Raw genomic sequence first — 15,752 nt, forward strand, 5'->3', positions numbered from 1 at the left:
CAAGTTAGGTCAGGAGGCAGAATACTACGAGAGGAAGACAGGAAGAACCCAGAAATGTGGCCTGGCCAGCGAGAAACTCTTTGTGGCAGGGGCACAGAAAGGACTTTCAAAAGCTGTGTGACTGATATGCAGTTGTAAGTTGTTGGTTGACCTGTCTCTACATAACTGCTTCTGGCAGCCCACAAACCTATGTTATTCTGCTACACACAATGGCCGGTACTTGGGGCCGGAGGGGCACACAGGAGAGCTAAAAAATAAGTGAGTTGCAAGGAGATGACAGGGTTGGGGAAAGCGTCGAACTGTCCTTAGATATGAGCTGGGAGTTTGAGCCTTTCTTATCTATGGGGCAAGGTGACATCAGGTCTGTAGATGAAAACAATTCATTGGCCTTGAAGGTCATTGAGCACACAGCGAGAGAAACTTCAGTCTAGTGATGGAAGTGGATCTCAATGGGCTGAAAGGTGAAAAGTGAGGAATTGAAGACACCCTTTTGAGAAGAAAGCTGTTAGTCTCTGAGCACGTGAAGTGCACAGTCTCTGATCATTCACTTGTATCTGGAAAGGACTGCATCTTGCATTCCCCGAGTTGTTTTCCTTAAAGGTATATTTGTAATCTCTTACAGTCAAGTGATAAGTAGATCTGGCTGCTTAATAAAAAAGCCTCCTCCATTTGAAAATATAGAAGAGGGATGTCTGTGCTTTATATGATTCAGACTGTACTAATCTTGTTAGATTGAGCACATTAGACATTGCAAGGAGGGTTATTTGGACTGTAATATGATCTCATATTTGTGGCTCTAGACCACACAAGAAATTATTTCTAACTGTTCTTTTAGTACTTGGAGATACGTATTATTGTGTTTCACATCATTAAACTCCTTTAGAATGATGTCTTTCGAGGATAAGCTGATGTACCCTTAGAATTCTACATTCTAAGAGATTGTTGTGAAATTCTAGCCTTGCATTTTTTTCTGGGTAAAGTAATTTACATACCCATAAAATAAAAAGGCAGGGGTGGGGGTGGTATCAGGGACTCAGATATTACAATAAGGAACAGAGTCAAAAGTGAAAGTCTTGCACAGTTGATGTGGAGGTTAGGGCAAGGAATGTCTGTTGCATAAGTAATTGGTTATGAAAAGTGATTTTACATTTCGATATTACCACTTTGTAGTGGCTGTATCAGAATATCCTCTTTAGTGCCTTTTGGAACAGGGAGGCCCCATGGCACAGAGCAGGGTAATGAGGGAAGGAGACCTTGAGCTTTCTTTTTGGGTAAGGCTGGGTTTGGGGGCCGGCAAATGGATCTGCTGTTGGGGGCAGCGCTGCTCTGGGTGCTCTTGCCTATTTCAGGCAGGATCTTTACCTTTCCTTACAAACCTACCTCCTGCAACCCTCACTCCACCCTTGGTTAGTTACCTTGATTTGGCCTCTGGAGCTCACCATTGCACTGAGGTCTTTGGGGTTGCCCCCGAATGGCCAACCCTGGGGAGTGGGGGTGGGGGGATGATAGTGCATAAGCAGAGCCCATAGGCTAGAGGACCAGCTGAGGGATTTGGGAGTACAGCGGTGTGGGGGTACTCTGGGTGACATAGGCACTGGGAGCAGGCTGCAGAACCAGACCAAAGGCTTGTGCAGGTGGGAGCACAGCAAGGACATACTTTGCATAGTCTGAGTTTTGCTTCAGTCAGAGCGAACAGTGGTTGGTGGAGTCATGAACTCCCCAGTGGAAGCCCCTAGCCTGGTTTCTGCCACCACTGCCAACAATGCTGTTTGAGGATTCAGCCACTGCCCCCTGCTCAGAGACACATTCCCCTCTGGCTTTGGGAAATCAGTAGCAAACCTGCCACCTAGTGGAAGCAGACACACTAGATGGACGCACTAAATAGGTCTGGGCCGAAGAGATCTTAAAATTACCTTCTGTAATTGCAAAGGTAACGATGAAAAGAGAAGAAAGCTACCATTTTTGAATGACAGCTATTTCTGATCCCTGCAACAATCTATTACATTCTTAGTATCCCCATTTTATAGTAGGGAGAGTGAGGACATAAAAGACAAGAAGGAAGTGCTTAAACAAGTTGAATTTAAGATGAATTTAAGAACAACTGGAATGGCACTCCTCAAACTGTGGCCACCCAGAGGGCTTGTTAGAACACAGGAGGCCTGACTCTAACCCCAGGGTTTCTGATTTGGCAGGTCTGGGTGGGGCTCTGTAACCTGCATTTCTAACAAGTTCCCAGGTGCTGATGCTGCCTGCCCGTCCATGACCATACTTTGAGTAGCACTGGCTTAGAACAATATCTGGCTGGTTATGCATCAGGACTTTCTCAACCCTGGACAGTACCACAGAATGTGAGACATAGTTCCTGCCTTCCGAGGATTTACAGCTTATCTGGTGAGGAGATGCCTTATGAGGATGAAAAGGTTACATCAATAAAAAGACCTTGGACAAGTTTCCTACCACATAGTCACTAGGTCAGAGCAGAGCAGGAACCCTGAGAGCTGCAGTATTGCTGACGGCCTCCGTGTAAAGGTCATGGGACTGTGTTGTGGAGAATGAGTGAGATTTGGATGAATAGGGCAAGGGGAGCCCATACAGATAGGGGAGGCAAGAACAATAATATGAGAATAAGGAAAAGTTTCTGCAAGGAGGAAGCTGAGGCTCAGAGCAGTCCGGTAAGCTGCCTAGGGTCATATAGCCAGTGGATGGTAGAGCCAGCATCCAAACCCGGGTCAAGCTATCTTTGCTTTCTCCACTCTGAGAAGCTGCCCGGGTGTGTAGGAGGCCAGATGGGATTAGGGTGAGGCTCTTAGTCCCAGGTTCCAGCAAGTGCAGGGATGCATCTATGCATCTGAGCGGAAGTACCTCTGGCTATTGGGCTCTAGATGCCTGACCTGCCCCAGCCCAGTCCCGGTCCTGGTTGGAGAAGCAGTGAGAAAACAGCAGGACTGCAAGGTGGGTTGGGATCAGGTGCTAGAGAGTGGTGACTACTAAAGGGTTTGGGTTTTATTTTGTAAGCAGTGGGGAGCCATTGAACTTTTTGGAGCAAGACAGTAATTGGACCCAAGCAATTGACTGTCTACAGTGTGGACACTGGTTAGGAAGGTCTGAGTTGTCTGGGGGAAGATGATTAATCAGTATCTGGACTAGAGTAGTGGAAAAAGAAAAGAACTGGTACCGGCCACTTCCTTTAAGAACCTCCAGAACTTGATGTGAGGATACCAGCAGAGGGCAAGTCTTTATGACTCAGAGAATTAGGAGGCATTTCCTAGTAATAGGCACACCTGTTTGGAAGAGCTGATGAACAGCAGGAGGGAGAGGAGGAGGCAGGTTCCCTCATCTTGCACTTGAAGTGATGGGTGTGGGGCAGCCGGGTTGCTTGGAAGGGGGGTTGATATTCCAAGGTTGTTGGAGAACAATGGTTTTGGAGTCCTCTGCAAAGGGAAGGAGTGACTGAGGTCCTGGGGTCTGCATTGATTGTTCTTTGGGGTTCTTAGCGGGCTCCCTCGTGTGCCTGGCATTGTGGATTTACTTAACTATGTTTCCAAACACCTGGCAGATGTCATGCTGTTCAACTTACCCATTTTTCTCCTTTTTCCTTTCTCCTCAGCCTGCCGCCGGACCAGACCCTTCCCCGCCAGGGCCCCAGCCAGTCCCTGTCCTTCCCGGAAAACTACCAGACCCTTCCTAAGAGTACCCGACACCCCTCAGGGGGCTCCTCGCCCCCTCCCCGCAACCTGCCGAGTGACTACAAGTATGCGCAGGACCGAGCCAGCCACCTGAAGATGTCAAGCGAGGAGCGCAGGGCACACCGGGACGGCACCGTGTGGCAGCTCTACGAGTGGCAGCAGCGCCAGCAGTTCCGGCACGGCAGCCCCACGGCGCCCATCTGTGCTGGCTCGCCAGAGTTCCCCGACCAGGGCCGGAGCAGGAGCATGCTGGAGGTGCCCCGCTCCATCTCTGTGCCTCCGTCTCCCTCGGACATCCCTCCTCCGGGCCCCCCGAGGGCCTTCCCACCCAGGCGGCCACACACACCGGCAGAGAGGGTCACCGTGAAGCCGCCGGACCAGCGGAGGAGTGTGGACATCTCGCTGGGGGGTTCTCCCAGCAAGGCCCGGGGCCACACCACCAAGGTGAGACTCTGGAGGGCTCCCCTGCAGCTGGGGTTCAGCCCTAATGCTCAGTTTGAACCCTCACGTGGTTTAAACACAAATTTGAGCGATTTTGAATAATGATAGGTGATACCTGTGCAGTACTTTTAGGGCCAGGTGTAGTACTAAAGGCCTGACTTTAATGCTTACAAGAACCCTGTGATGTAGGTGCTCTTATCATGCCCACTTCACAGATGAGAATAAGAGATGAAGGACCATACAACTGGAAGTCTGCTTCCTTGCAGCTTGGAAGGCAGAAAAGATACCTGTGTTCAGTTGGTTCAATAATTTTTAATAACCCCAACTTTAGCTTTATCTCTCCAAGGGGCTTTCCCAGTTTACACTGTTATATCCTGGTGAGAAAGATGTGGAACCCCATTTCACAGATGAAGAGGGATAGTGCTATGTGGCAGCCTGTTCTTGTGGAGAGGGGCAGAGGTTCCGGACCGCAGGGTGACTGCCTGTCTCTCCACCGTAGAACTCTTCTCATGTGGACCGACGCTCCATGCCCTCCATGGGCTACATGACCCACACTGTCAGCGCTCCCAGTTTACATGGAAAATCGGTAAGCCGCTCCTCCTCTCCCCGCCACCCCCACCCCTACGAACGCGATGCAGCCTACGAAGTACCACCTCACTGAGTTTGCTCTCCCCACCCCCAACCCACGCCAGTCAAATGCAGTGTGCAGGGCAGCTGTCAACCCCCACTTTAGAAATGAGGAAACCGAGGGGCGCCTGTGGGTGGCTCAGCAGGTTAGGTGTCCTACTTTGGCTTGAGTCATGACCTTATGGTTCGTGGGTTCAAGCTCCACATCGGGCTCTCTGCTCTCAGGGTAGAGCCTGCTTCAGATCCTCCGTCCCCTTCTCTCTGCCCCTCCCCTGTGTGCGCGCGTGCGCTTGCTCTCTCTCTCTCTCAAAAATAAATATTAAAAAAAGAAGAAGAAATGAGGAAACCGAGACTCAGAGAAATTGAATGACTGGCTCCGTGTTATCCAGTTGGCATGGGTCCCCAGATCAGAGGAAGAGCTTGGGGGAAGTGGAGGAAAACGTGGGCTTTTCCTTTCTTTCAGGCAGCATTTTTTTGCCTGCAGCATTTTCCAGCCACCCGACTTTCTCCCATTAACTCCTCTCCTCTCGTCCTGGTCTTTGCTTTGCTTAGTTAACTTTGTCTTCAAAGCTTGAGTCTGGGTGAGGTTTCACTGTTGGTTGCTGTTTCCTGAAAAGAAAAAAAACAACAAAAAAACCCCGCTTCCTGCAGCCTCTTTTCTGCCAGTGCCTTTGTTTGTCCTGATGACAGAATTAATGCAATAATTACTTCATGGTGTCACATCAGTGCTGTCCCGGCACCGGGGTGAAGAGTAATTATAGCGTCGTGCTCCTGCGGTGGCTAATTTCCTCATGATGTGTCTACACACCTGCAGCTGGAGGAGCTCTCACTGCTTCTCACCCGGTTACGGCGGCACCAGGCCAGGCTGGCCAGCGTGCGAAATCTCGCCGTCGGCCAGTTACTGCAGCACCAGCTGACCTTTCCCACCTGCCAGGTCAGCGCCGGTGGGCTCTCTCAGGGCCGGGGCCCCCTGGGGGCAAGGGAGTGACATGCTGGCTCGTGTTGTTTCGTGCCCACACTCTAGTCTGTATTTGCTGTCTGGCTCTTTCCCTTGCTCCCTGCCTGTTTGCTTCTGGATGCTACTGGCACACACTGTGCAGTGGTGGTGGGGCCCACACCTCTGGTGCTGGGGAGGAGACTGCATGTGGTGTGAGGGACCCGAACTGTGGCTTCTCTGGCTCTGAGTAGTTAATGCCAGGCTGGTGTGCTGGTCATGTCCAAAGAGCTGTGCTGGCTGTCATTCTTGTTGCCACCTTGGGCACTCCTTGGGATGCTGAAAGGTGTGCTTCGTTGGTGTCAACCTGGAGGGGAAAAGGCAGAGTGTCTTCTCTCATCCGGGCAGTGCCCTGACGACTGATAAAGCATCCTCACATCTCTTATCCTAGTGAACCTCACAGTAAGTTGGGAAAGGTTAGGCAGGACAGGAGTTACTACCACATACGAGGCACTCGATCTAGAAGGGAAAATGACTTGCCTGGGATCTCTCAGCCAGAGGCCTGCAGGCTGGAGCCAAAATTCAGGTCCTATCTGGCATAGTGTTATAAACCTTCCAGGACATGGACGTTTGCAGGCAAGCTTCTAAAGGAGGGACCAGAGAATTGCTCTCCCAGGCATCTTAAGCAACTTAAAGAAGATGTTCACACGAGGCTGGTCCCTCTGGGCTACAGAAAAGTAGTCAGAGGACAGGTGAGGGAAGTGACAGGATTGTCACCTTCCTTAACTGTCCTGTTTTAGTGAGACCTGAGGGACTCAGGACACGTACTTGGAAAAATGAATGTGAGGGAACACAGGCAAAACCCCTAAGTTGTGAATTTGGGTGATTTTAAATAATATTCAGTCCTCTTACTGCTGTTCAAAGTGTATAGGGACTGGGCTGAAGGGGAAGTAGGGATGGGTAAGGGGACAGTTTAGGGATAGAAATAGCATTTTGGAAGTCACTTAGTGTCCCTGACAATGGTACTTCAGGTCTTCTCATGCTTAAAAGCACAGCCTGAACATCTCACATTGCTTACTTGTGTTACATCAGAGATGTAAACAGGGCCCTCTCCCCCAGCCCTGACTTGCCTTGGTTTGCTGGGAGGCCTCTTATCCTGCTGAGAAAGTGGTACCCGAGCCATTTTTCTTAAGCCTTTACAGCCCCTCTGCCTAACAGCTTCTGTGATGTGTTACATGGGAAACACAAGTTCTAGAAAATCAGAGTCTTTTGCTTATTCTCACTGTTCCTGGTAATTACACTGAAGAACCCAACAGATTGTGAGAGACAATGCAAGCAGCCAGGTGTGACCCTGGAACTTCCTCAACTCCTGACATGGTCCCATGCTGAGCAAAGGGAGCCAAAACTTCCAGCAGCTGCTGGTGCTTAACATCATGGAACCCAAGGTCATGTCAGTCAGGACCTACCTGTGTCCCCACATCCTCTCCCTGCCCTTCTAGGCATTTAGCTGCACTAATGAGAGGGTCATTTTTGATGACAAAGATTGGAGCATTGGTGATTCATGGGACCCTAACTCAGATATTGCATGCTCTTCTAGCTAGACTGTCTAGTTTTGTCTCAGGAGCTCACCACTGGCCTCAGCTGCACTGCTGTCTTAGTGGTGTGTGTGCTGTCTCCCTCTTCCCCCCGAACTGTCCCTCAGCTAACTGATAGACCAGCTGGCTTTCTCCATAGTGACCTGCAAGGTCCACCATGCTGAAAGAGGGCTTTGAGCTACATTGAGATATTTGTGCTTCCTTTGTGGCCCCGGATGTGTTGCCCTGCTGTAGTTCTTTGACCCTGAATCTGTGCAGTGTAAATGGTTCACACACGAAACCTGAGTTTTAGAAACGCTTGGTGTTCATAACTGGCTTTTTTCTCTGTGTGCTTTCATTGAAGGCTGATGACACCTACCTCCAGCTGAAGAAAGACCTGGAGTACCTGGACCTAAAGGTGAGTGACGACGTGAGGACATGCACCCCATGTGCATGCCTCCCTTGGACGTGAGGCATGCCTCCCTTGGACATGCCTCACCTTTCTGAGCGTGTCAGCCTTATTGGAGCCAAGCTCAAAGGCCAAGGCTGTGTGGGTCTTATCAAATCTGGATCCCAAATGAAGACGTCTCTTGTCTGAATGAGAAGAGTTTTATTTCTTATTGCCTCAAACCCTGGGTGCAGTTCCTTGATAATTCTGCAGTAAGATTTCTGGCTTATGGGATGAGGGCATAAGATCTTGATCTCTTCCTATCCTTGGTAAGGACCCAAAAGTGCTTTTAGATAATAACTGGTTGCTTCCTCAGAGCCTCCAGTGTGAGTGGAATTGGGTTTGGTTCATAGGGTGCCACTGATGTGTGTCATCAGCTGTGAGTAGTTTGGTGGTTTTTTTTGTTTTTTTGTTTTTTTGTTTTTTTTTGGTTTTGTTGCTGAGGGAGTGGGTTCCACCTGGAATTGTGCAGCTCTGAGGCCTACATGGTCTCCCATATGGATAGTCTCCCATCCACATTCAGGAGATGAGCGCTGGGCCCCTCCCTGTAGGTGATGAAGCTTCAGGCTCTAAATCAGCCTTCATAGCGCAGAGAACCAAGAAAGCTGGTGTACAAGTGTGAGAGGCATTCTGCGTGAAAGAGAGCTGCTATTGTGTCATTCCCACAGCTCTCTGAAAGCTCCCACTGTGAAAAGCACTTCTTATGCCTAAACCATGAAATAGACTCAAGGAATGTGACCTTTAATTAACTGTGGGTGTGAGAGAGTGGGAGGGCCTGGAGGAGGACACCCAGGCGACTGCCACTGGGCAGGCCCCACCCCCCAGCACCCCTGTGTACCTGGCTTGAGATATTTTTAACATGGGGTTTGTCATCAGCCTTGGAGAAGCAAGAGTGTGAACACTATGCCCCGCGGCAGCCAATGGCGGACCTCCCTACACTGAGACAAGATCAGAGCCTTTGTTTAGGAATTGACTAGTTAACTTTTGTATCTGTGGAGTATGTGCTGTGTAATTAGCTCTGGAGAAGCCTAAGGGAGATGCAAGAGAAAAATTGAAACTCTCTGGCCCTGAAAATCTCCCAAATGATCTGGGTTAGAAAAGGAAAGTCTCCCAAAATAACACAGGCTTGTTTACAATGAACTTAGAAAGATCTGTCTGGCCTAGTGCTCAGAGTTGAGGTAGTGAAGATCACTGTGGGCTGCGATTCTGGGAAGGCTTCTGGAGGAGGTGGCGTGTGTGTGTAGCCTTGAAGAGCCAGAGGGTTTGAGTTGGTTGAAATTAAAGGGACAGGAACAGTGGAAGTGAAGGAGAGCCAGGGTGAGGGTGGTGTGGCTAGGGCTGGAGGAGGCAGACTGTCCATGTTCCTAATTCTTTACACAGGAAGGTGCAGTGAACAAGAGGCAGACTTGGCTTTCTGACATGAGCAAAACTAAGAGGGTTCTCTCAAAACCAGGACATTTTCTAGCTTATGTGTCAGTCAGGTCACACAGAGAGTGAGCGAGTATTTTAAAGTATGGTTGCAGTGCCTCAGGATGCTAAATGTGCGGTCCAGCCTATCCTGCTGTGCCCTGATCCTGAGCAGGATCCTTCAACCATGCCCACCACCCCCACCTGACCTGGAGAGAGGTCCACCCACCTTCACCTGCTCTGTGTACTACCTCGTCTCCATTCCCTGGCCTCCCGGATAGCCAGTCACCATGCCATCTGCTTGGCTCTTCTCGCCCCTTCCTGGGGGCCAGTCATCCAGAAGTATCTGTGGAGTATTCACAATGTACCTTGTATGGGTGGACCCCGAAGCGTTCCTCAGAGTTCTTGGTGCACAGTGCAAGAGAGAGCTTAACGTGCCTGAGCTGAAGGAATAGGAAATACCTGTGTCCTGATTCCTGTTTGTACTGGATAGCAGAAACTCACAGTTGGTCCTGGAGGGAAGATTCAGTTCAGGTCGATTTTATTTCAAGATCATAGAATTGGAGTTAAAAGGGATTTAAAGAGAGAAGCTGAGGCACAGGGTGGCAGAGCAGAGCCAGGAGTCCTTGGATGTCCTGACTCCAAACAGAAGTTTAATAACAATAGAGGGTACCATGTATGACAGTCACTGTGTTTTACTTCTGTTAACTTATGTAACTCCCAGAGTGGCCCTGGAAGGAAGGTGGTTCTTATCTTTTTTTCACTGACTGAGGCTCAGAGAAGAAAATGACTTTCCCAAGGCCACATAAGTAGTTCCCGAGGAGTTGGTATTTAGGTATAGCTCAGAATCTGAAACTTGTGCTCTTTATCACCTTGCCTCCTAGCCTCTCTTAAAATGCTGCTTCTATCACTGTGGACCCAAAGGCATTCAGTTTCTGATGGAGCTGAGCTGGGGTCATTATCCCAAGAAATGCATTTGATGTGATAGAGGCAAGATGTATCCTTGGGGTGTTTCACTAGCTAGGCGCTGCCAATGCCCAGAACATTAGTCTTTCTGGAAGTTGTCATGTGATAGAAAACAGCTGTGTTGATAGCAGAGTTCTGCAGTCTTATAGTTGTTACTCCAGTTGCTAAGTTCCTCTCAGAGAACTTTCACCCCAGATGAGCTGCACTTGCAGCAGGGAGGTGCTGGGGTTTGTGCTGTGTGTGAGTTGTCTATCTGGCATCGCTGCCAGAAAGGTTGGTACTGCCTTGGCCTCTCTCCAAGGTAGAGGGTACTCCCATCAGGGAGGCAGTGGGCCTGCTCTGCTCTGCTCAGGGGTATAGGGTTCCCTCATTTCAGGATCTGGACGAGGAAAGGGCTGGAAGCAAAGCAGAGGTGTTGAGGGCCTATAGAACCATGGCTGAGGAGTGTATTAGGCAGGATTCTTTTGTTTGCAGGCGTCTGAAACCCAAATCAACCTGCGAATAAGCCAAAAAGGGAATATACTGGTTCTTTTAGCCAAGGGCTACATCCCAGGGGCTCAGGCCACATCATCACTGTTCTATTTTCCCTGGTGTGTGGGCTGCTTCCATATGGCCAGGGAAGGTGGCTACCTGCAAACCCAGGTTCACTTCCTTCCAGCTTAGTGTCCCCATGGGTGGCCAGTTGCAAACCTAAGACTCCCTGTGGAATGAGGGAGGGGTTCCCTAATGGGAAGTCTTGCTAGGAAGAAACAAGAAACACAGCAGCAGTTAGCACAGCTGCAGTGCGGAGTGGTGGAAAGAGTTCTGGGTAATTCAGGAGACATAGAGACAGTCTACAAAGCTCTAAAACATTACCATGTGTCTTCTGTGGCTGTAAGGGAGAATTAAGACAAATCAACTGTACTTCAATTAAAAAAGAGAGAGAGACGTGGATAGCAGCTACAAGTAGAGGGATTTCTAAAAGGGCCTGCTCAAGTTGTGGTGAAACACTCCCCCCTCCATCTCTAGGGTGCAACTGAAGCTAGATGAACACTGCAGGACAAGAGGGATGCGTGATTATATCAGGAAAACCCTAAGGCCCATTGGCTCTTGAGATTGAGACATACTAGACAAAATGAGCTGATGCTGAGCTCAGCTGGGGTCCCTGAGATGAGGACCTTTATGGGCAGAGTTGAATGGGCCCTGTAGCCCAGCCTGGGTGTGGGGACAGCAATGAGCACAGCCCCACTGTGACCAGCTGCTTGTGAGAGGTCCTTGCGGGGAGAGGAAGGAGGTGAGCCCGTCTGGAGAAAAACAGCCTCCCTATCCCCACATGGTTGGCCTAGGCTCCCCCATGGCCCTGTTCCAAAGGCCACAGGCTTAAGGATCCAAAGCTCCTGCCATCACCAATCAGCTGATGCTCAGCTTTCAGAATCAGTATTTGCTTCCCCACATGTTGTGGAACTTTTTCTCCCTAAAGTGAGCATTTCTGCTGTTGTACCAAGTGATCAAACAAAGGTGTATTCTAGTCTTTTAGAAGATGCTCTGTATTAATGCTCTTTTTGGAAAATGTTTACTCTTCTGGCATTTTACTTGGTGGTGCCAGGGTGGAAAGGACTCCACCTTGATTAAGCATCTGTTCCTGCCTGGCAGTGTTTGGGCACATGTTCATTATCTCAATCCTCTAAGCAGCCTTGAGAGATAGGAATTATTACCCCCACCCACATTACTAACCAAGAACCCAAGTATCAAGAGAAGTCACTTCCACAGTAATGTGTGTGGAATTTGAACCCAGTGTCTAACTTTACACCTGCATTCTTTCTTCTGTGTACCATGTACTTTGCCCACCCTAAAGTTGTATTCACTGAATTGTATTTCTGGCATCATAGTTCTGTTTTTCAGCACCCTATACCCTACCTAGGTCTGAAGAAGCAGGTATGGTGGTCACTGTTATTGATAGCTTAGATTGTTTTTATGCAGCTGTGAGGCACACCTGGGAAGGGGAGGTGGAAGGGAGGGTATCTGCTGCTGGTCAGGTGGTGTCATTGTAGGTAGAGCAGGTTGCAGTCAACCCCACAGAGACTGTTTGTTGTTCCTGGTTGAGGGATGTGTCATCAGTGGCTCCGGGCTGTTGGCCTCCAGACTCTTCCTGACTGAGCTTGAGATCAGGGCTTCTCTGTTAAGGGTTTATTTCCTAAGTTAGCTTCTAGAGCAAAGTTTCTTAAGTTGTGGTCTAGATACCACCTACCTCAGGATCACGTAGGAGCTTGATTTTTTTTTTTTGAAGTACAGATCTTGGGGGTTCTGTTGAATTAGAACTTCTGGAAATGGTGCCCAGAATTCTGCATTTTTTAAATCAAGCTCTGGGATGATTCTTGTGCACAAAGAAGTTTGAAGTCTGTTGTTCTGGAGCAGAGATTATTAATCCTGGCCATGAACTAGAATAACCAGGAGAGCTTTTAAAATGACTATCAGTGCTTTGATCCTACCCCTTAGAGATTCTGATCTAATTGGTAATACTCCAGTATCATTCTTTAAAAACAAATAAACAACTCTGTAGGTGTTTCTAATATATGGCCCATATGGTTGAGAAACATTATTGGCCATTATTTCAAAGCAGTGGTTCTGAACATGTAATTCCAGACCAACAGCATCAGTAATACCTGGGAATTTGTTAGAAAGGCAAAATCTTGGATCTCACCCCAGACCTGCTCAGTGAGAACCTCTGAACACAGGGCCCAGCAAATCTGTATACAGTTGACCCTTCAACAGTGTGGGAGTTAGGGGCATCAACTCCTGTGCAGTTGAAAATCCAGGTAAAACTTAACTCCCCAAAACTCAACTATTAATAGTCTACTTTAATATAAACAATCGATTAACACATATTTTGTATGATATATGTATTACATACTGTATTCTTATAATCAAGTAAGCTTGAGAAAAGAAAATGTTAAGAAAATCATAGAAAAGAGAAAATTTATAGGGCTATACTGTTTTTGTTAAAAAACAAAAATCCATGTATAAGTGGGCCTTCATAGTTTAAACCCATAGTTCAAGGGTCAGCTGTGTTAACAAGCCCCCTCCAGGTGATTCTGAAGCATGCTGAAGTTTGAGAACCACTTTTTACATTAGTGGTTCCCAGTCTTGGCTTGCACATCGGTATCACCCAGGGGGGCTTTTAAGGACCCACTCCAACGAATTATATCTGAGTCTCTTGGAGTAGGACTCGGGTATCAGTTTTTTTTAAAGCCACTTGGATGATTCCAGTGTTCACCCAGGGTTGAGATCTACTGTTTTGGTGGGTAGGACAGTGTTCCCTCAAAGGAGCTCTAAGCATTTAGGATCATTGGTAAGACATCATTATTTAGATGAACATAGGTGTGGAGATGAGGGTCTGGGGCACTGAAGGTGGAAAATGTGGGGCAGGGATGAGACTAACGCATGGCACCACCCTAGTGATTTGATGTCTTGCAGTGTAAGGTGAGGGAGGACGAAGGAAGAAGCAAAGTCCCTTCTTGTCTTCTGCAGGAGAAACAGGAAGGAAATGGGCACCGACATTGGCTCTCATGTAGACTAGCCTGCACTAAGATCCTTCAGGCAGAACTTATTTTCCCCCATTTTATAGGTGAGGGATCTGAAATCTGGAAAGGCTCAGCAGCTGGGAAGCAGCACAGCCAGACTGAGACTCAGTCATTTGGACTGCACAGCACATGTCCTCCTTAAAGTTTCCCCTTACCGATTCCCCAAATTCTGGCTCCTTCAAGTGTCTTTTGATGTCTCACCTGTTACGTTTTGTTATATTTGCCTTTTTGTTTGGAACAGATAAAAAATAATGAACCTTTGATCAACGTGCTTTACAAAGTGCTGAAGAAGTCAGCACGGGGCTGTCGGCCCAGGAGAAGCGTAAGACGATCTGATCTGTGTCTCCAAGCGGGGCCATTCCATTGCTTTTGGCTCAGTGCCGACTTCATCACTTGCTTAACCAGGGGCTCTCCTGACCGCCCCCAGGCTTCCTGCAAGTCATCTCGGTTTATTTTTTTCTCCTGTTGAAGCTCCCTTCAGCATTTTGGCTGGTGCACCAAGCTGAACCTCTCACATGCGGTGTTCTGTGACTCCATCTTTTGTGCTGCCGCGGGGGTGGGAGGGGCTTGCCTGGCTTGCCACCAGCTTGTGTTGTGTTCCCATTCTCTCTCTGCCTCCATGGCGAGGACTGACCTAGACAGAGACCAGTGTGGTCTATGGAGTCAAGCATGAGTTCTTAGGAAGGAGTTAGCAGTTCCTGGTCACCTTGGAGCCTCTGGCATATCCTGAGATTCTACTATGGCCTTGGGATTAGGCTGGCTCTTCTTCAGGGCAGGGTGTTGATATTGAAAACAGTCTAGAGCTGGACTAGAACAAAATGGGCCACCCCCTTTCCCAAGTCCCCCCTTTGACTGATGCAGAAGTAGTGCCTGAAATGTAGCTAACTTTTGTAGCATTCCAAGGGAGGCTACAGGTTGGGAGGCAGGTGCTATGTGCAGTCATCCCAAGCCCTGAGAAAAAGTGTGTCGAGATGTGGTGGAAGGAAGGTAAAATGCCTGAGTGGCCTTCAGTTCCTTTCTGGTGCACAGACTCTTTCAAATGGATGAGTGCCCACTGAATTTCGCTTTTTTCTGGTGACAGAAATGCTGGAGACACATAGTTGATATTTCAAATGGATTTAAACATTGCTATCACAAAACACAGTTTTAAAAGGAAAATTGCATGTAATATACTACTTGTGGATATTTCATAGCAGCCTTGACTCCAGAACAAAGCTAAATTCAGAAGTTTAAAGAGCCTTTGAGCTGTGTAAGTACTTTCATGAAGCCCATGGTCTAAAGCCTATAGGAGTAGGAGCCAAATCACATGATTTTGATACGGTCACAGGTTCATCAGGCAAACACTTCCCAAATATCCTCAATGTGGTGGGCCCTGGCTGGACTTTGAGGATACAGAGAAAACATGTCATAGTCCCTACAACCACCTCTCATCAGGTTACTATCTTTTGAGGGGAGAGAGAGCACATCATCTAATGTACTAAGGCCCATAGTTGTGGGAGACATCAGGTGTGGGAGGACCTCCCCTGAGGGGCACCAGACCCAGTTGGAGGTGAGGGAGTTAGGGAAAAGCAGCAACTGTCCCTCTGTTGAGTCTCCAGTCCTAACAGACTCAGTCATTTCAATTCCTAACTCACAGCACCTTAACCACAGCCATTAAAAGGGGACAAGAGAGAGTTACTTCTTAGAAAAGAGGGAGTAACCTAATGTCCTGAGAGAGAAAAGAAACATTATGTGTCAATCTAAAACGGAAATGAAAGCACAGAAATTTAGAAGAATTTAATCAAGAGGCAAATGGTCCTAATACACTTAACTTCTAAGAAATTCCATATTACTGATTTTTATAATGACTGATTCATCCCCGAAAAGGTTGAATTTATATTCAGTTCTGTGAAGGCAGTGTAGGATTTACTTCCAGAAACCTTTCCATCAAAAAGTTTAAAAGGTTCAGCTTTCTGAAAATGCCTTTTTTTGTGTCGAATACGTCATTCCTCATGGCGCTGGATAAATGAGGCATTGCTCAATTAGATTCTCTGCCTTGCTATTTCAGTATCAAAAAGATATCATCTGTTAAAAGCTTCAGTGAAATCAGGGGAAGAGTTTTGCTAGGAG

The 15,752-nt window shown here is 48.1% G+C and overlaps 1 protein-coding gene across 11 annotated transcripts in view; it reads left to right on the forward strand.

The window, feature by feature from the left end:
• PLEKHA7 (pleckstrin homology domain containing A7) overlaps positions 1–15,752 on the forward strand; it is a 219,610-nt gene that overhangs the window by 176,296 nt on the left and 27,562 nt on the right. For 7 of the 11 annotated variants that reach the window (XM_053203408.1, XM_053203410.1, XM_053203412.1 and 4 more), the window contains 5 exons: positions 3,608–4,130; positions 4,627–4,713; positions 5,569–5,688; positions 7,627–7,680; positions 13,885–13,965. In XM_053203408.1, coding sequence (XP_053059383.1) covers positions 3,608–4,130; positions 4,627–4,713; positions 5,569–5,688; positions 7,627–7,680; positions 13,885–13,965 — 865 coding nt within the window. The remainder of the gene's footprint in view (positions 1–3,607; positions 4,131–4,626; positions 4,714–5,568; positions 5,689–7,626; positions 7,681–13,884; positions 13,966–15,752) is intronic. The other 4 variants (XM_027073040.2, XM_027073043.2, XM_053203411.1 and 1 more) reach the window with 3 other exon arrangements.

The sequence above is a fragment of the Acinonyx jubatus genome, chromosome D1, assembly GCF_027475565.1.
Source record: "Acinonyx jubatus isolate Ajub_Pintada_27869175 chromosome D1, VMU_Ajub_asm_v1.0, whole genome shotgun sequence".
NCBI lineage: Eukaryota > Metazoa > Chordata > Mammalia > Carnivora > Felidae > Acinonyx > Acinonyx jubatus.